Genomic DNA, 21,058 nt, shown 5'->3' on the forward strand with positions numbered 1-21,058 from the left:
TTGTAACTTAATTACATTTAATATAGTGTGTGATGGAATTTTGAAAAGCCCACAATTCTGCCATTGTAGTTTGCGTTTTTTAACATTTTTTACTGTGCGGAAAAAAAGAGATGTTTCTTTCATTCTACAGGTGAATATATTTACAGCGATAGTAAATTTATATAGTTATCAGGTTCGAAAACTTTTGAAAAATATAAACTTTTTAAGAATATTAATTTTCTTTGTGTCTGCATATTCTGACCTCCATAAAGTTATTTTTTCATTTACAGAATTGTATTTTTTGTGGGGCAAGATATGGTTTTTAATGGTGCTATTTTTGGGGTACATATAACTTTTTTTTATAATTTTTTATTCCACATTTTTAGAGGAGGCAGGGTGACCAAAGTGCTGGCATTGAATATATTTTTAACATTTTACAGTATGGGATAAAAGACTTATTCTAATAGTTTGGACTATGCGAATAATGCTTATTCTATTATTGTTTATATTTTTGTTACATGATCTAAGTTTTTTTAAACTTTCAATATTTGGCTTTTTTAAGGATTTTTAACAAATTTCTTTAGCTCCATTAGTGGATTTGAACATGCTTGATTTCTTGTGTAATGCACTGCATTACTTTTGTATTGTGCCTGTGCCATTTCTATTGATCTTTGCCTCTGGACATGTACAGACATAATATTTATGATTTTGGTTCAGAGGTTCATCTACAAAATTATTAATTTGAATTAAAGGGACAGTACTCATACTTTCATAGCTTTTATTCAGTTGCAACCAAGAAAAATGTAGAACAAAACCTGTACTGGTTTTGACAGATGGAACAGAAGTGCTCACTTTGGTTCCACCAGCATAATGATAATTGTCTTGTAGACTAAGTTTGTTAACTTTTATTGATGTAGCTATGACCAACTAGTGGGTATATGAATAAAATTCAAGTGCCAAGTGTAAATTTAGCCTAAAGGATCCGATATGTTAATATCCAACGTGTCCAATCCTTCTCTCCTCTGAAATCGATGGGTTCAGTCAACATTTGTCTGATGTGTATGGCCACCTGTAGTCTACTAGAATGGACACTGATTCAACTAGGCAGGTAAAGCCACAGCGTTGTAACAATAATTAATTATTTGGGCAGCATGGTGGCTCAGTCGTTAGCACTGTTGTCTTGCAGGGCTAGTGTCCTAGGTTTATATTTGACTAAAGACCACATCTGCATGGAATTTGTATGCTGTTCCTGTGTTTAGGTGGGTTTATTCCAGTTTCCTCCCACATTCTATAAACCTGCTAACAGGTGACTTAAAAACTATTTTGAGCCCAATGGGAACAGAACCAATAAAATCAAGTGATGTATAGTGCTATTAATTAAGGAGAGTATTATTAAATTATAAGGAGGGCCACATTTAAGGGATGGCACATGCTCTTGACTCTTCACCATTTTTGGAACCTAGGTGGGAAATAAGACTCCTATTGGGCTGGTTCTTCTGATTCAGTTGTGAAATATACAACTAAATCAGGAGAATCATTTATCCACCAGATACAAGGGAGCCTCTTGCTATCTGCTCTGCCTTTCACCATATATGTTGGACAACCACTATATCAGTAATGTATATGAAGCTTACTTCTGGGATCCTGGGCATGCCAGGAAACCAGGGGTTCACATAATGGCCATTCGGTGCTGCTATCCAGCTGAGAAGAGGTGAGCATGCATGTGTGTGGCTCTCTTCATTGAAGTCCAAGAGAGTCTCCATCACTCTCATAGACTCCACTGCAGGCCCAAATGCATGAGTGACCACCTCTTCTTTTTGTGGAAGCAATAGGGGTCAGGTGGAGACCTGCTCCTTGCGAAGGGTATTGGGGTCCCTACCAACCTTAATTTGTCCATAGTCATATAATTGACAATCCATACATATGCTAATGAATAAACTTCCTGTTGTTGTCACATTTTTAAGTGCATAGATTATTGATTCATGTCACTTTGGTTATTACCCAGTCACGAGAGAATATAACGTGGTGCATAATTTATAAAGTTTTGAAATTTTTATCTTTGTAGATGTTGCTAAAAATAAGAAGAGAATTGTGATATTCCCTGAGAGATAAATTAGCCATGCAATCCAAAATGCAGGAAAGTGTGTTGACCTTGATGATGGGATCAGAAAGAAATATAGATATAATATTCATAAACTTCACAGCCTAGAATTATTCATGCACAGCCACTGCCCAGAGAGAATACGGCTATTTATAAGTAAAGATTTTGACAGCAACATCTTTGAAAAGAATAAGTTACCTTATCTGAATGTATTTCTAAAAGTGCATTGCTTATGTCACAGTTATCACAAGTAGCTGTTATCTAGTAGAAACGGCAATAGGGTGAATTTTATGTACATCGTTATTTATCATGAAAACTTGTAATGTCTTAATGTGATACTAAATATAATTTATCTATCTGTGAATGATTTATTATTTTTAGCTTTCATTTTTATTCTATCATCTTTTATATACGGAGATCATTATTGGTCTTCTGGGTAACTTATCAGAAGTTACTGGTCTTCTGGGTAACTTATCAGAAGTTACTGGTCTTCTTGGTAAGTCATCAGAAGTTACTTGCCTTCTGGGTAAGTCATCAGAAGTTACTGGTCTTCTGGGTAAGTCATCAGAAGTTACTGGTCTTCTGGGTAACTCATCAAAAGTTACTGGTCTTCTGGGTAATTTATCAGAAGTTACTGGTCTTCTGGTTAACTTATCAGAAGTTCCTGGTCTTCTGGGTAACTCATCAGAAGTTACTAGTCTTGTGGGTAACTCATCAGAAGTTACTGGTCTTCTGGGTAACTTATCAGAAGTTAATGGTCTTCTGGGTAACTCATCGGAAGTTACTGGTTTTCTGGATCACTTATCAGAAGTTACTGGTCTTCTGGGTAACTTATAAGACGTTACTGGTCTTCTGGGTAACTTATCAGAAGTTACTAGTCTTCTTGGTAACTTATAAGAAGTTACTAGTCTGGGTAATTTATCAGAAATTACTGGTCTTCTGGGTAATTTATCAGAAGTTACTGGTCTTCTGGGTAAGTCATCAGAAGTTACTTGCCTTCTGGGTAAGTCATCAGAAGTTACTGGTCTTCTGGGTAAGTCATCAGAAGTTACTGGTCTTCTGGGTAACTCATCAAAAGTTACTGGTCTTCTGGGTAATTTATCAGAAGTTACTGGTCTTGTGGGTAACTCATCAGAAGTTACTAGTCTTGTGGGTAACTCATCAGAAGTTACTGGTCTTCTGGGTAACTTATCAGAAGTTAATGGTCTTCTGGGTAACTCATCAGAAGTTACCGGTTTTCTGGGTAACTTATCAGAAGTTACTGGTCTTCTGGGTAACTTATCATAAGTTATTGGTCTTCTGAGTTAATCATCATAAGTTACTGGTCTTCTGGGTAAGTCATCAGAAGTTACTGGTTTTCTGGGTAACTCATCAGAAGTTACTGGTCTTCTGGGTAACTTATCAGAAGTTACTGGCCTTCTGGGTAACTTATAAGAAGTTACTGGTCTTCTGGGTAACCTATCAGAAATTACTGGTCTTCTTGGTAACTTATAAGAAGTTACTAGTCTGGGTAACTTATCAGAAGTTACTGGTCTTCTGGATAATTTATAAGAAGTTACTGGTCTTCTGGGAAACTCATCAGAAGTTACTGGTCTTTGGTCTTTTGGGTAACTCATCAGAAGTTACTGGCCTTCTGGGTAACTCTTCAGAAGTTACTGGTCTTCTGGGTAACTTATAGCTCCCACTGTTGTTAAAAATCTACTTATGTATATAAGCAGAACATATAATTGATATCTTAGAGCCACCTTTAGTGTACTTAAGTAAATTTTAGCTAACGGGGTTGTCTGGGAGATTTAAAAGACTGAAAGAAATCAGGGAATGTGATAAAATAAGTACTACTTATCTATAAATTCCTTGCTGCTCCATCACCACCATTCCAGTCGTGCCTCCAATTTCTGTTGTTGTCCTACAGTTATGATGTTCTGACCACTGGCATAGCTATAGGGGATGCGGGGGATGTGGTTGCACCCGGGCCCAAGAGCCTTAGGGGGCCCATAAGGCTTCTCTTCTCCATATGGAGAGCCCAGTACTATGAATAAAGCATTACAGTTGGTGGCCCTGTTACAGGTTTTGCATTGGGGCCCAGGAGCTTCAAGTTACGCCTCTTGTTCCAATTATCTGCAAATGAGCCCTGCAGCCAATCACTGCTGTAGTGTGCACGCACACAGGCATAGCTAGGTTTTCCATCACCTGGGGCAAAGAATCAGTTTGCTGCCCCACACCGCCCTCCAGAAACTTCAGGTGCGGGGAGCTAACAAAGATGTCACCAACACCAAGTCCATGTGACAGCTGCAGTCATACGCCGACTCACTTCAGACAATGATAAGCTGCGATGGTCACATGACCTGGTTTGAATGATGTCAGCGCTCTGCACCCAGAACTGAAGGCCAGGGGAGCCTAGGTGCCAGCAAAACAGTACATTTGTAAATTCAATATTTCCAACCCACAATTTAAGTGATTTTAGCTCTGATTCTATAAGTGCTATAGACATGCTTGTGTTGCCAATTTAAAGCCAACAATCTTGACATTAAAATGGTACCAACACCATGTTGCACTGATAGAACCAGAGCTACAGACATTTAAATGAGAACAAGCTTACTTTGTCCAAAACTGTAAAGTCCTTTTCCTGCAGAACCAGCTAGGTTCCAGATAAACTGTAGGGGGGTTAAATTGGATGGCTGGTGTCCCCTCTCCGCCTTGGTCTTGACTGCACCCAAGGCACATGCCCCTCCTGCCCCACCTCCCAGCTACACGCCTGACTTTCATCACGACTGATGACAGTGATTACCTACAGTGGTCACGTGCATGCAGTCATAATGTCATGACTACAAGACTGCCACAGAGACCAGTTGGAGCATCATAATGGGAACTGAAGATTTAGCAGATGAGCAGTACTTATTCTATCATATTCCCACTTTCAGCCAGTGTCTTAAATGTTCCAAACAGCCCTTTCAACAATATATTTATGGCGAACCCTAGCACTTGCCTCCAATTTTAAACTCGGTGGTCCTTGTTGACAAAAAGCTTACATTTCGAGCAAAAAGTTTCATTGTTACTCATAGCAACCATTCAAATTCTCTTTTCCTCGACCTCGGTTCGAAAAATGGAAAGCTAAAAATTGAATTGCTGTTGTGGAACAGCTTTTTCTATTAGAACTGTTTTTATGCATGAGGCTCTATGTGTTTTAAGCCATTTTGGAAAATGTGTTATAAAAATATAATAATAATGCTAGTAATATATTTTAGGCCAGTTACATGCGTGGACTCCTTGTTTTTACTTAAAGGTGTTATTCAGCCTTTATAAAATTGATAGACTAGATAACCCATTTAAGTAAAATATCAGGATAGGCCATCAATATCTGGTTGGTGGGGGTCTACCACTCAGGATCTCTGCCAGTCAGCTGATTGAAGGAGTCGTGGCACTCCTGTGAGCAGCACGATTGTGTTCTTTCTCAGAACACCAAATTATTTATAGCGGCTATTGTAAGTACTACAGTATTATCCCATTGATTCCCCACTGATCAGACATTGATGGTCAACCTTGAGGATAGGCCATCAGTTTTAAAAGGCTGGATAATCCCTTTAATTGAACGGAGTGCTATGATAATCAGTGATTGGTTAAATATAACCACAAGCTGGTCTAGGTGTTATGGTCATATATTGCAGCCATATGGATGGAAGAGAATGGGGAAGCTGGAGATAATTAAGATATGAAACAGAATTTTCAGTTTTGACGTAACTTTTGGTCTTGTACAGTCAGATCATACCACCAAGTATCCCACTATCAGAGGGGCAATACCATTTTTTACCTGATAAATAGACTTATATTAATACATTTATGATAGTGGTGCACAAAAACATTTGTCAAATTCATAGTAGTACATCTGACACAGTTTAAGGATTACTTGTGTTATGACTTGATATAAAGTGATGCAATTTTGTATATTCTGATGATTTTTGTACTAATGTATTCTTTAAAACTATTCAGGCTTATAGACATGTATTAAAGAATATACCCGAAATGTTTAGATGTATGACATCCACTGTACTGTTATCTTGCATACAGATTTACCAAAGTTTAACTTAAAAATGTCACATCTGTTGGCCGCAATGGGGTCGTGGCATGGTGATCGTTTGTCTGTATTCCCTCAGTGTTTCCCTTGTCACTGATTTTGTTCTCTTGTGTCGTATCTGTCGATCTTACCCAGGTGTTTGTGGTAGTCTGTCTGTCCAATTGCATTGCCTGGGTCATTATTTAAGGCCGGCTTCACATGGCCGTGACGGGCTCCACCGCGGAGACTCCGCGGCAGCCCGTCACGGCGCCCCCCCCCCAGAGACCCCAATACTTACCTCCGGATCCGCGGTCCTACGTCCCGCATGACGCTTTGGCGCGCATGCGCAATAGAGTGCGTGGCGCGCCGCAGCGTTATGTGACGTGCTGGCCGTGTCATATGACACGCCCACAGCGTCACATGATGTGCCGTCCGTGTCATATGACGCGGTAGGCAGGGAAGCGGTTTCACGCTATCTTCTGCTGTGCTACAGCGGAAGATAGTATGACGTACGGCTTCTATTGACTGCAATGGAAGCCGTCCGCGCAGACACCCGCGGAAAATAGAGCATGCCGCGGGTGAGGACGGGTGATTTTACGGTGCGAAATTCCACCGCGGTGGAATTCCGCACCGTAAGCATTGTGCTATTAGGTTCAATAGAACCTAATAACTGCGGGCAACGCAGCGGATTTCTGCCGCGTATTACGCGCCGGAAATCCGTCCATGGGAAGGAGGCCTTAGTCAGCTTCTAGGTCAGGTTGTTGCTGATTATTTTCTCAGTCTTTGTGGAGAGAGGGCATGTTTGCATTGGTAAGAGTTCTGCTGTAAAGCTAAGTGGTGCTCTTGGTAGTTGATTAGTGTTTTCCTTCTTTTAGTTGCTAGAGTTAGTGGTTGAGGCACGAGACATGGGGCCACCTTTATCGAGGTGATAACCTCACTTTTAGGCAAGGCAGTTCTCCTCCGTAATCAGGGTGAGGTTGTCCCTTCCTCCTTTTGTTTAGATTATATGATATTTTACTCCGTTCTGCAGTCTGTGAACACAACCTTATGCTCATCCTTGGTGTGGTGCGTCTTGCGCTCAGGGAGAAAGTGACAGAAAAGCAAGAAAAGTTCTTACATTAAGTCTCAATATGGTAATTTGTTGCAGCAAGTTATTAGCTTTGGGTTACATTTTGTTACGTCTGTATGAGCATTTTGCTTATGATTTGACCCAACAGCAACCATGTTGTACAATAGGCAGATCTTACATTCATTGTGCTTCCCTGCTAATATGCACAAGCATTAGCACAAGCATAGGATTAGCTTGAAGAGAAACAGGAGGGGTCCTTTGTTATCAGCAACATTGGGGATCACAATTGTTAGACCATCACCTAACTTACTTTGATTACCTGTGTGATTGACAGGTTTTAAAATAGACAAGCAGATGTCATGGGAAAACCCCTTAAAATGTCTAATACTTCCACCTACTGCCATTATTCAAAATGTCCATCTAAATAATCAAACTGAACTTGAGTATATATTTTTTCCTGACCTTCACCACCGCTGCTTTCCAGTAGGCTTCAGATTTCCACATTGTTATTTAAATTGGCCGCCAGGGAGTGCAAAAACTACATTTCCCACAATGCTCCATTGCCTGTTACTGGTGAGTGAGCGTTCATAACTGTACAAACCTGGTCATTATTACAGAATTTAAGGGCACTGAGCATGCCTGACCAGTAAAACAGCTGAGCCTACAGGTCATAACCATTGGATAACAATAGAGAACGAAGTAGGAGGGAAGACCGCAGGTAAAGTAATATCTCTGCAGCTCTGTAATACAAGTTATAACATTACAGAGTTATTGAAAAAGAAGGAGCAGATTTAGGGAATTTAATTACAAACAAACTACATAAGACAGGAACACAATCCTCACATCACTGAGAAGAGGAAGGCCGCCTGCAGATAGGTGGAAATTCCGCGGCGGGATTCCCCGCAGAATTTCCACCTCTGGACGCCTGCATAGGATTGCATTACAGCACGCAATCCTATGCAGACGGCCGTGGTTTGTTTGCTGCGTGTGATTTCACGCAGACGGCCGCGGTTTGTCTGCGTGAAATCACGCGCAGCAAACAAACCGCGGCATGCTCTAATTCTGTGCGGAGCTCACAGAGCCCCGCACAGAAACGTCACTGCCCGGCTGCCGGCTCCGCTCTGCGCATGCGCTGGCTGCCCGGCAGCTGGCACATGAAAGAGCCGGAGCTGCGGGAGCGGGTAAGTCAGCGGTGCTCTCTGCAGGCGCTCGGGTCGGGTCCCGCTGCGAGAATTCTCGCAGCCGGATCCGACCCGGCCGTCTGCAGGCGGCCGAAGGTTCACATTTTTTTAATGACACACCAGTAAGTTCCATTTATGGCCACACCATGGCGTAATGCGACTCTAATACGCTCCACATTTTCATGTGATGTGTGTGGGCGACCTGTGCTTTTCTGTTTGCATATGTAACCATTTCAACAAATTTTCTGTGCCACTCGTAAATTAGCTTGTGACGAGGCGGCTGTTTTTGGAATCGATGTCGGAACTCAAGTTGCACTTGAATAATGGATTCACACTTAGCAAACTCCCGCAAACAAAACACTTTCTCCTTTGGTGTCATAGTTTCCCTACAAACAGCAAGAAATAACGCTGCGATGTAGCAGAATATGGAACTTAAGGCTGATTGCCCACAGGCGGGTAATTGGTGCGGAATTCGCGACCAGACACCCATCCATAGACATGCTGTGGTAAACGATTCTCCCCTGCCCACGAGCAGAAATCAACTGCGATTTTCTGCTTGCAGGAGAGAATCGCAGCATGTTCTATTCTGTGCTGAAAATCAACGGACAGCTTCAATTGTAGTCAATGGAAGCCATCCGTCCCGTGATACTTTTGCAGTGGGCACTGTGGAAGTACCACGGGAATCCGCATTACAGCCCAGCGCCCCCACGTCATGTGCTGCACTGCGCATGTGCGCCTGCTCGCTGACCAAGACACTCGCGGCAGATCTGGGCAGGTGAGTATTGGTCTCTGGGGGGCACCGGGTCTGATTCCGCTGCGATATTTCGCAGTCAGAATCGTACCTGGCCGTGGGCATGAGGCCTTACTAGTATGTCATCAAAAACTTTGAACCTTCCTCTTCTCAGTGATGTGAGGATTGTGGACCTCTCTTTTGTAGTTTGTAAATAAATCCCCAAATCTGCTCCTTCTTTTTTAATAACCCTGTATATTGCAAAATTACATGTTATCAATTGCCATACGAAGAATATATCTTTCACTTTGAATCGCTGGAGTACGCCCTTAAGAGCAGCTTACAAACTATCTTAACCATGTAGTTATCAAATGTTGAGACCTCCCAAAAGAAAAACAAAACGCTAAATAAATAAATGAGAATGATTGCAGGAGCACTACCCTGAATATTGAGGTGAGAACGCTAGTCCTCATTTAAGAATACGGGCGTATATTGAGCCAATTCTTCTGAGAACTTGCTAGTATTTACAAAAGTGGCAGACAGTAAATTTGGCGCATTTTGTTCTATATCAAACTAAGAAAGATGCTCCAAAAATGCACCAATTTTAGTATGGCAGTGCAGTGTGCACCAAAAATGCGGAAATTTGTATTCTAAAATATGTTTTACGCCACAACTTAAATTCTGCTTTATGCACTATGTAACAACTTGGGTGGTGTTAGCTCATTGGATTGCCATTTTTCCTCTACCAGATGAATGGTCACACAACACTAAACCACATCCAGGCCAGAAGTTTAGTAAAAGCTTTATAAATCCATCCTTCATTGTCCAAGGGGTGTTCACACCTATTTGACCAGCAAGAGCTCACTGTCTCAGATCTCGATGTGGACCTCTTTCTGGGACCAAGTGGACCAAAATGTGAATTTGTGACAAAAATAGACCAAAACGAGCAAGCACTAAACATTTTTGTCAAATGCCTCTTCGTTTACACCAACTTTTATTAGGTTTTATTAGCACCACCTTTTGCCAGCACTTTCTTGTAATAACGCTTCATAAATGTCAGAAAGATAGAAGCTTGCTCCGCCCACTTTGGGGATAAAAGGAAAAAAATTGAGCTTGTCGGATGTTTTTCTTGTTTTTGTCACAAACTATTTCTAAATTTATCTAAACCTCCATGCGCCTTAGTTCTCACGCTGCTTTAGACACTAATCTGTCATTAACACATTCATAAATAAGGGCAAGTGTGTAAGTTATCGTCTTTTCATAAAATAGGGTTAATAGGTGCATTTTCATTTTACTAGGAAGTTTTGCTTATAAGATCCCAACTAGACTAGCCATCCATTAAATCACAGGTATATTAAATATTAAGTTCTAGGAGGACTTTCCATTCAGCGCCGTCTTAAAGAAATGAATGGAAAAATCCATTGGTCTATCTTGACCAGACGGAAAATGTTACTTAACAGGCTAATACATTTACCTTTCCGTACAGAAGTCTAATTAAGTTATTAAAGAAAAAAAACACAATGCCTGATGCTGGAAACTTAAAGTGAAAATATGCAATTACCGGTATATAATTGCTAAATAGATAAAGTACTAAAAAATGGTTAAAAACTTTAAAATATTAAAAAAGGAAAAATCCCCCTAGTATTATTCATGTTAGGCTACATCATGCACCAAGTATGTCATCCACAACCCCTTAACCGAACATGAGAAAAGATTTTTCTACCGCTGATTTTTTTTTTATTTGTGAATATTTTTATGAATGTTTTACATTTTTTTTTCATAGTTTATATTTTAGCAGCTCTGCATGTTCAGATTGACTTCTGTATAACAGTACAAGCTCACCACCGCCAAGACGTCACTGGATAGAGTTCTGGTATTATGCCTGCTGTCCCAACTTCAAAGGGGTTTGTCCAAGTATAAAAAAAGTTTAAAATAGCTAGGCATTATATAAAATACTAAAAGAAGCAGCAATTACCTCTCTTCTGCCCCTGGAAAACAGCGGAACAGCTCCGGTGAAGATCCTGCTGTCAGCACAGACTGGAAGTCAGGTGACTGCTGCAGCCAATCAGAGACCACAGCATCATGTTCCAAACTCCTGGCATCATGGCACCTAGGATGTAAATGCTGATGCAAGGAGATTGGGTGGTGACACTGTGGCCTTTGATTGGCTGCAGCAGTCACTTGACAGCACGGTCTTCAATGGTTTTTTCTTTATACAACCCCTTTAGATGAGATATGATAATGAAATATGGCATATCTCACAGACATAGCTATAGGGTCACAGTTGAGAAAGGGCTACTACGCTAAGGGGTCCCACAGGACGCTTCACTACACTATAGGCTGCTTTTACTTTAAAGGGGTTGTCCCGCGCCGAAACGGGTTTTTTTTTTTTCAATAGCCCCCCCGTTCGGCGCGAGACAAACCCGATGCAGGCATAAAAAAAACAAACCGTCCAGTACTTACCCGAATCCCCGCGCTCCGGCGACTTCTGACTTACCTTGTCAAGATGGCCACCGGGATCTTCACCCTCGGTGGACCGCAGGTCTTCTGTGCGGTCCATTGCCGATTCCAGCCTCCTGATTGGCTGGAATCGGCACACGTGACGGGGCGGAGCTACGAGGAGCCGCTCTCCGGCACGAGCGGCCCCATTCAGAAGGGAGAAGACCGGACTGCGCAAGCGCGTCTAATCGGGTGATTAGACGCTGAAGATTAGACGGCACCATGGAGACGAGGACGCTAGCAACGGAGCAGGTAAGTGAATAACTTCTGTATGGCTCATAATTAATGCACAATGTACATTACAAAGTGCATTAATATGGCCATACAGAAGTGTATACCCCCACTTTGTTTCGCGGGACAACCCCTTTAACTAGTTGCTGTTGATCTATATTGAAAGACGAGGAAGGAGTGATAGCAGGTTGAGGAATGTGACGCAGAGATGGTGAAACCGTAATTTTCAAGTTCTATTTTTAACAATAGATATTATTTTTGCAGTCAAGATAAAAAGCAGGATTAACAACTTTACCAGTATAATGTTACACAGTGATATTGTTGTTCGCATGAACACTTATTTAACTGGAATTACAATACAAATTCAACAGATTATTTCTTCAATAAAAGGCTTCAATAGCACATAAAAAAATCAGTCTTAGGGTGGGGATACACGGGCGTGTTTTTGTGCGTGCATACGCTTGTATTTGCAACACTGCATTCCCTATAGTGTGTGCACATGTCTGTACTTTGCAGGTGCGTGCCTGCAAAGATAGGACATGCGCGCACCATTGGGAATGCACGCATTGTTTTCAATGGAGCCGAAGCGCTCAGCCAATCACAATCAGAGCTACCAGCAGGCGGGGATTTTAAATGCCCGGCTGCTGATAGCTCAGAACTACAGAGCCAGAAGTCGCGGCTGAGCCCCGGCAGGTGAGTATTGATTTTTTTTCTTTGTACACTTTTTTAAATGGCTTTTCAGGGAAGGGCTTATGAAGCCCTTTCCTGAAAAGCCATTGACGGCTGCCGGGGCTCAGTGGCAACTTCTGCCCCCGGCTCTGGAGCACTGCTGAGCTATCAGCAGCCGGGGATTTAAAATCCTCGCCTGCTGGTAGCTCTGATTGTGATTGGCTAAAACACTCAGCCAATCACAATCAGAGCTACCAGCAGGTGGGGATTTTAAATCCCCCGCTGCTGATAGCTCAGAACTACAGAGCCAGGGGCAGCGGCAGAAGTTGCGGCTGAGCCCCGGCAGGTGAGTATTAAATTTTCTTTTTTTGTATACTATTTTAAATGGCTTTTCAGGGAGGGGCTTATGAAGCCCTTCTCTGAAAAGCCATTGACGGGGATGCCAGTAGCAGGATTCTCTAGGATTCTCTACCACAGCTGTCATGTGTCACAGCTGCGGTTCAGAATTGAAGAATTCCTCTGCTGCATCTGTTGTGGCAGATGTAGCAGTAGGGAATTCTTTTAAGTAGCGTGGGTGAAGGAAACATCTGCCACATGTTTTTTTTTTTTTTACACTAAAATGTTTCTTTTTCAGGGAAGGGCTTGTATGTAAAGCCCTTCCCTGAAAAAGAATGCAGGGAGCCAGCAGACCATTCTTTTCAATGGAGCCGCCAGCAGCCGCTACGGCTCCATTGAAAACAAGCATGCAGCTGCATACACGCGTGTTTTTGCTTGTACCTATGTACGCACCTATGTATGCGCGAAAACACGCTCGTGTGACCCTACCCTTAGTTCGTAGCAAAAATATAACTCTTTTTAAATGCAAACCGATTCTAATACGATAAATGTGATATGAAGTGCATCTATGAACACTAGGAACTAATAAATAATGTCCTATTCAATATGCTTTACTAACAAGGAGACCAAGTATGTCTAAGGGTACTTTTATGTGGGATGACTGTTGGATGTTTAAGTGCCCGTTAGCCATTCCAACGATTACCTATGCTTTCCCACAGGAGTGATAGTCGTTCACTGATTGGAGGCGGAGTGCGACTGAGATCTCTTCCGGCCACACACCTGCATTCAGAGTAAACCGGTAGCCATTCATACATGGATGACTGCCTGTTTACATGGGTTGACAGTCCCTTGTTTTTTTTAGAGGAGCTGAAAACCAAGCTACTCTAACAAGTGAGCGTTTCTCACTCACTTGCCCTATCGAGTCCCGTGTTTTTATAAGGGGCAAAAATTGCCCTTAATCGCTCTTTTCATAAATGATAGCCTGTTTACATGGGCCAACAGTTACTTGGTTTTTAGGTGAGCTGAAAACCAAGCGACTCCGACAAGTGAGCGATTCTCACTCACTTGCCCTGACGGGTCCCATGTTTATATGGGGCGAAAATTGCCCTTAATCGCTCTTTTCATAAATGAAAGCCTGTTTACATGGGCAAACAGTTACTTGGTTTTTAGGTGAGCTGAAAAACAAGCGACTCTGACAAGTGAGCGATTCTCACTCACTTACCCTGACGGGTCCCATGTTTACACGTGAAGACAGTCACTCGTAACTCGTCTTTTGAGCAATTACTAGAGGCAACTGTTAGCCCATGTAAAAGTACCCTAACTTGCCATCTCATGGAATTGCTTGTCACCGCGAATGCTTTAATCTTGCTCAGGAATAATGTCCTCTATTTATCAACCCAACTTTTTCTTGGTGAGGCCTAGTAAACCACGTTGATAGTCAGTAGTGTATTGCTAAATGAAACTAGTCCTTACACTGAGTAATTGGAGACTCAATAATGAACTTTCTTCTAACTATGCTTTTTTGGAATATTAGTAGAGTCTTTTGGATTCTGTTAAACAATCTTATTCTCTATATCTTAAAAAAGTACCTGCATTTAAGGAAAACTTTTGACATGTCATATAGACATGTCAAAAGTATTGATCAGTGGTGATCCTGCTGCTGAGACCCCCGCTGATCGCTAGAAGATTTCTATACACCTATATGAGCCTGTCTTCAGCTGCTGGAAGTAGCCAAAAATGAGCAAACATAGCTGAGGGGGCACAGCGCTCAGGTGAGTGCTGCAACCCCCTCATTCTAGCAATCAGCGGGGGTTTCAGCAGGAGGTTCCCACTGATCAATACTTTCGAAAAATCTTTATGAATTCAAAAGTTTTCTGAAAGTTCAGGCACTCTTTAAAGATATTCAGAATAAGATTGTTGAACAGAATCTGAAAGACTGCACTAATATTCCGAAAAAGCATAGTTCGAAGAAAGTTTGTTATGGAGTCACCAACTACTCAGTGTAAGGACTAGTTACATTTTGATTTGTGTGGGAGAGTGACACCAATTAATTACAGTCCCGGAGAAAGAACTATTACAGAATATGGGGGCACTATTACATTGTACGTGGGAGCAAAAAGGGCACTATTACATAATACGGGGCTCAAGGGTCACTTTTTATAGAACGTAGGGGGTGCAATGGGCACTAAACAGCATGTGAAGGCACAAAAGGAGAACTATTACAATTTGGTGGGGCAAGATTCATATTATTACTGTGTGGGGCACAAAGGGTGTAATAGTACTGTGTAAAATGTCTGGTACTGATAAGGGCATTGGGGCAGCAGGATAATGAGTTTTGTGGCAGAGACAAGTCTTTGGTGGAAGAGATTGTTATGGTGTTCTAGACCTAAATCGAAATGAAAAAAAAAGGATCTGACTCGAAGTGGAGTAGACACCAGCTTAGATCATTACTGGTACCTGCACTGTATACACTATGAGTGTATTAGTGAGGGGTATACTACAGCTGAGCCACTCTAAGCCTACTATGTTAAAAAAGTTGTCAAGTTGCCTTATAGATATGTTATCTCCAATGTATACAAAAGTTTAGGATTTTTTTTGGGGGGGGGGGGTGGTGTGGGGGGTAGTCATCACTAAAAATTTAAGATAGTTTCTGCGGCAGTGAACATAAACACTACAGAGGGGTGGGAAGTGTTGGCTGAGTTGCACTTTTGCACCAGGGCCCATGATCATCTAGCTACACCCCTGCTTATAGTATAATATACCATCTGTTTCTCTTGTTGCACCTTACACGAACAACCTCTACATTTCCTCTTATCGTACCACCTTACGTATTTTGTAGTTTTCCAAAATAAATGAATACAATTGTCTCTCCTGTCAATCCAGCCCGTTCTCTTCCTGTCTGCCTTTCATTTGCAGTCTCCTTTTGTAAAGTGCTTCTCCATTATAGAGATACATATTGCAAAGCACACTGTGCATTAGTAAATTACCATCAAAGGCTTACACAGGGGACTTCAATCCCTAGTTAGATTATATTCTACATTTTCTTTAAGCAAGCCTATGATCGGTAAATGAAACCACACCGGAGGTCCTCCGTTGTTCTGGATATTTTGTATCCTCCAGCTTTGGCTTGAATCTCCTTTAGTTTGGTTTGACAAGAACCAACTTATGTAATATGTAATATGCATACATTTTTGCACCTGTATTGTGGACCTTGTTCAGCAGCAATTGTTATGATGCTGTTAGTTTGGGCTATTAGACAAGCGGTTGGGTGAGAATTTCGAGAAACTGGCCTTAAAGGGAATCTGCTACGTCCCCACAGCACTATAAACTAAGTTGTGGTGCTGTTAGGGGATGTGACAGGGAGATGGCTGATGTACATTTTATACTCACCTGCTCCTGCGATCCGAAAATCTAACTCTTTCTAGAGTCCTGTGAGTGTGCTCTCCTATAAAAGTCTATAGGAGTACATGCACAGCAATGGCAGAATTGAAGTTCTCATCACGAGGCCTCCATACAACTGTTCTCGCTCCCAAACAGAACCTGGATTCGTCGCTAAAGATGATTTGGTTCCAGTCCATAGCGGTCCAGGTTTCTTGTTCATGACACCACTGCAAAGGTGACGGTGTTGGAGTGGTAATGGCAGGACACGTAATGGGTGCCGTGACACTAAATTTCCTTCTGCTAAGCACGCACCTGAAAATGGTCCGGACAGGGTTCTCTAATGAAGGTGCCTCTTGTGTTTGGATAACGGACAATGAAACTATTACTTGTCGGTGGATCAAATGATCCTCTCTACTAGTGGTCTGTCACTGCCGGTTGAAGCTTGTTTGCCATGTGTGTGTGCCTTGACATAACCACTGCTCCCAACACCTCCTAACAGCTTGGTCAGAAAGGCCCAGGTGGCGGGTAATTAATCGAAACAACCATCTTGCTTCTCTCATTTCAATGATGTGCCTCCTCTCAAAGTCTGTTAACTGGGCAAATTGTCTTGGACTGCATCATAAAAGTATGTTTAGCAGTCAACAATCTCTCAACAAGAGGTACAGATGTAGCAACCATTAACTTGCCATTAAACCTATTATAATAACTTAACTACAATGACTACAAGTCATGTTAATGATTGCTACATCTGTACACAAAAGTAGCCTCTGAGAGCCTTTTCATAGGGCAATGGAGGAAGCACTGTTATGGCCTCTGGTGGTTAGACCCAGTGTCTAATCAGACTAAAACTGTAATCATGTACATCTCTGCCTGATATATAAAGGCCCATTAACACACAAAGATAATCTTTCAAACAACTGAAAGATTGAAAGTTTTAGCGATCTTTTTGCATAAAATGTTAATGGCCATTAACACATTATCTCCATTTGCATGTAAAAGGGCCTTCAGGAGCTGTTTGCAGAGCCCAGCATGTGATTAATCACACACCCAGCTGTACACACAGCTGCATTGTTGTCATCTGGGCTCTCGACACTTTACAGTGTTATCTGCTGGCTCCCCGCGGAGATAACAACCTGCAGTCTACTCAGAGATAAATGTGTTTGCTTTATCTCCTTTAGCTGAACTATGGATTTTAAGTTCACCTTAAAATCATCGTTCAAATGAAAAGTGCACGATGCCCATGTTTACATGTAACGATTGTCGCTCATTTTCAGTCATTTGAACGAATTTTGAGTGATAATTGTTACATGTAAATGGGCCTTATCTGCGTGCTGAGTTTTGCAGCAATCGGGCATTTCTATCGGGGTGTATTATTTTTTGTCAATGAGTGTAGGTTCCATGTTTTTTCTTTTACTTGTTTTGCCTCTCAATAGTAGAGGGAAATTTGTTTTATCATACAAATAGTAAAATAGCAAAGAGAAGTGTTATCATTACTTGTAATTATGCTGCAGGCATATAGCTAATGAGACTTAAGTTACTTCTGAAACAATGAAGATAGTTGAGGTCAAAATCTTTCTTTCTGATTGCAGAATTTCTGGTCACTGAAACAACTTTCACTGTCATTACAAGATCGGGGATTTGATCTCCTTTAAAAGTTGGTCAGCATGTCTTCTCCAACCGTGAGCTCCACAGCAGAACCAGGTCAGCCCTTTAATATACTTATTTATCATTTTACATCATTTCTAGATTGCATGATTTTGAGCAATCAGTTTTCTGGGACTATAATATTGATAATATTGATATCCTTGGGATAGGTCATCAATATCTGATCATTGGGGGTCTGATGCCCAACACCTCATCTGATTAGCTATTTGCAGGAGCCACACTGTGAAATACAGGTCTATAATAGAGAGTGCACGTATAAGACTCTGGAAAGAATCCGATTATTGGACCTCACAGGTGGGCACTGTGGAAACCAGTAAGCGGATGAGTATGAAAAATATAGCACCTGGATCCCTGTGACCTGCCCTAAGAGCACCATAAGTTAGTTTATGGTATTTTGGGCAAGTGACAGGTTTGTTTTAAACATCTTCTCTATCCTCCATTTAGGAGACAGACTAGGCCCCCTAGGTTCCTGATATGGGTCCACCTGTATCTGGGTGATGGCCTTGCTGATACAGTAGGTAGGGTCTGCCTTTCCAAAGTTGGTTAGTGATAGAGTTCCTATTCCCGTATTTCTGTTACCATTATTTGCCCTATTTTGTGTTTTGCACATTTTGGTGATATAATACATGTCTATATTGGTCCGCTGCGGACATTAGTTATGTCTTGGGCTGACATGTTGATGACGTCTATGAAGGGCGTCGTACTTGCGCCCTGCACAAACATAACAGACAGGGAGGCAAAGCATTGATTTGCCCCATCTTTTGCACCATTTGTAGGAAAGAAGGTCTCTCACTTGTCTACCCATATTGTGGTGCCTGTTTAGGGCTCATGCCCACGAGCAATGTGGAATACGCCTGCGGGTTTACGCAGCGGGAGTACCGTGAATCAAAACAGGTATCGCTTTCCACACAGATTTCCGTGGTTTCGCTTCCATTGATAAATTAGAAAATGCTGCGCTTTTTTCACACTTGCGGAAATCGGTGGTACAAATCCGCATGTTTGCGTTGGCAGGCAGAAAGCTATTGGCTTCAATAGAACCTTGCCCTGCAGAATTCTCGCATGGATTTCCACCGCAGGAAACGCGATGCAAATCCGTCCCTGGGCATTCACCTTTAGGCCACCTGCAGACGGGCAGGTCAGATCCGGCGGCGAGAATTCTCGCCGCGGGACCCGACCCGAGCGCCTGCAGGGAGGAGTGCGTACTCACCCGCGCCCCGCGGCCCCGGCTCTTTCATGTGCCAGCTGACGGGCAGCCGGCGCATGCGCACACCGGAGCCGGCGGCTGGGTGAGTGACGTTTCTGTGCGAGGCTCTGTGAGCCCCGCACAGAAATAGGACATGCCGCGGTTTGTTTGCCGCGCGACATTTTGCGCGGCCAAACCGCGGCCGTCTGCATAGGAGTACGTATTGTAATGCACTCCTATGCAGGCTTTCAGTGGCGGAAATCCCGCGGGATTCCTGCCCGTGTGCAGGCGGCCTTACTCATAGAAAATGTTGATAAGGTCTTCCAATATGGTGCTTGCCCACAAGGCCAACTCCCATTTAGAATAGAATAGGAGTCAACGTTGACGATGTAGTTTCTTTATAGATTTGTTTGTATTTTTCAAGCCATCGGGATTATAAATATTTGCGCATTCATTGCTGTTTGAAGAATATGAAACGTCTATCCAAGTATTAAAAACAGCAATTTTGTTTGCTTGAGAGAAAAAGAAGCAATCCTTTAATTAGCGGGTTTGTCTGATGCCAGCTAAACCAGAATGGAATTACTGTTGCAATCTGGAATAAAAGACTGATACGGATTGTACAACCCGGTAATACCGCTAAGACTGATCACCTAAGTGGCTGCATTTCTTTATCGTCTTTGTAATATCCATAAATAGGATTTTACAAATGCTACATTTCCCTTAAGTTTATCTCCACAGCAATAAAGAACGCAACCAATGTGCCTCGTAATGATGTTCGGGCCGGCCCCTGCCATCTTAGCAATCAAAATGATCTCATTTCTTGCTTTATCTCCAGTTACGTATCACAAGGGACAGACTGGTCACCTCTGTCCTCTGCAAGTAGCAGCAAATGACTCATAGCAGAGCAAGTCCTAATGACAGCACTGATTCTAAGGCTCTGGATTTTACAGAGACGAATGGGTGGTTGGCTATGGCAAACAGGCTGGCGTACTTCATTGGAATGGGTTCCCAAATACATGCAAAATATATTTATGGTGCATGGTCCTGGGCTTTAATCTTGGCTGATGATAAAAATACAGCGTGGGACTAAAACTCCTGCAATGCAGCAGGAGCAGGTCGGGTCCTCGACTGTTATGGACAGCCCAGGACCCGGAGGAGAAGGTAGAAACAGTTTTTAACTGCTTCTGCCTTCTCTCTTGCAGGCTATCTAGCACTCAATGAGTGATACGCAGTGAAGGGAGAAAGCAGAAGTGTCACTTCCGCTATTCGACCCGACGCTCAAGTGACCGCCAGGGGCCCCCTGCAATGGCAGAGCCTCAGGGTCCTACAGACCCAGATCAGCTCTGCTAGTGACTACTGTCACTATAGGGAATGTTTTCCCCTGTAATTGGGGCTCTTAGGGATGCCCCAGCTACAGTGTAAAAGTGTGAAATTTAAAAAAAAGACAATGCAAATGAACCCCAGATGTCTTATATGATGTAATAGGGGACATAGATGTTAAAAAAATGTTATAAAGATAAGAAAAAAAATTACACAATAAAAAATATATAAAATGAGATGCCTATTTCTGTACTTTATTTTAGTGTAAATACACTAATTTTAAAAACAACTTAAAATATATATTTTTTTAGCTTTTTATACCTAATTAAACTAAAATCAGAAAACAAATTCAGTAAAAAAGCAGGCAGGCAGAGACCCCATGACTTCTATGGGAGACTCATTTAAGTATGACCTGTGAAGTGTAGAGAGATCATTGTTGCAGGGAGGGGGAAAGAGGTGAGCTTTGACCATCCTATACTGTGACTACTGGATACTGTATATATTGTGAGACGGTGACCGGCAAGGTGCTGGAGGGCAGGTATATTTCGCCTAGGATGCTCTCCTATGCTGCTTTGGGGAGCGCTTGGGCAGATACGTGCCACCGAGCAGCCTGGGCTCGGTGGAGGAAGCCGGCAGTATGGTGTCAGTAACACTAAGTTACTG

General features: G+C 42.3%; 1 protein-coding gene across 1 annotated transcript in view; it reads left to right on the plus strand.

Moving 5' to 3' along the window:
- HDAC9 (histone deacetylase 9) overlaps positions 1-21,058 on the plus strand; it is a 508,513-nt gene that overhangs the window by 25,166 nt on the left and 462,289 nt on the right. Inside the window, exon 2 of the mRNA XM_066585479.1 lies at positions 17,817-17,928. Coding sequence (XP_066441576.1) covers positions 17,892-17,928 — 37 coding nt within the window. The 5' untranslated portion in view covers positions 17,817-17,891. The remainder of the gene's footprint in view (positions 1-17,816; positions 17,929-21,058) is intronic.

This window comes from Eleutherodactylus coqui, chromosome 12, assembly GCF_035609145.1.
Source record: "Eleutherodactylus coqui strain aEleCoq1 chromosome 12, aEleCoq1.hap1, whole genome shotgun sequence".
Lineage (NCBI taxonomy): Eukaryota > Metazoa > Chordata > Amphibia > Anura > Eleutherodactylidae > Eleutherodactylus > Eleutherodactylus coqui.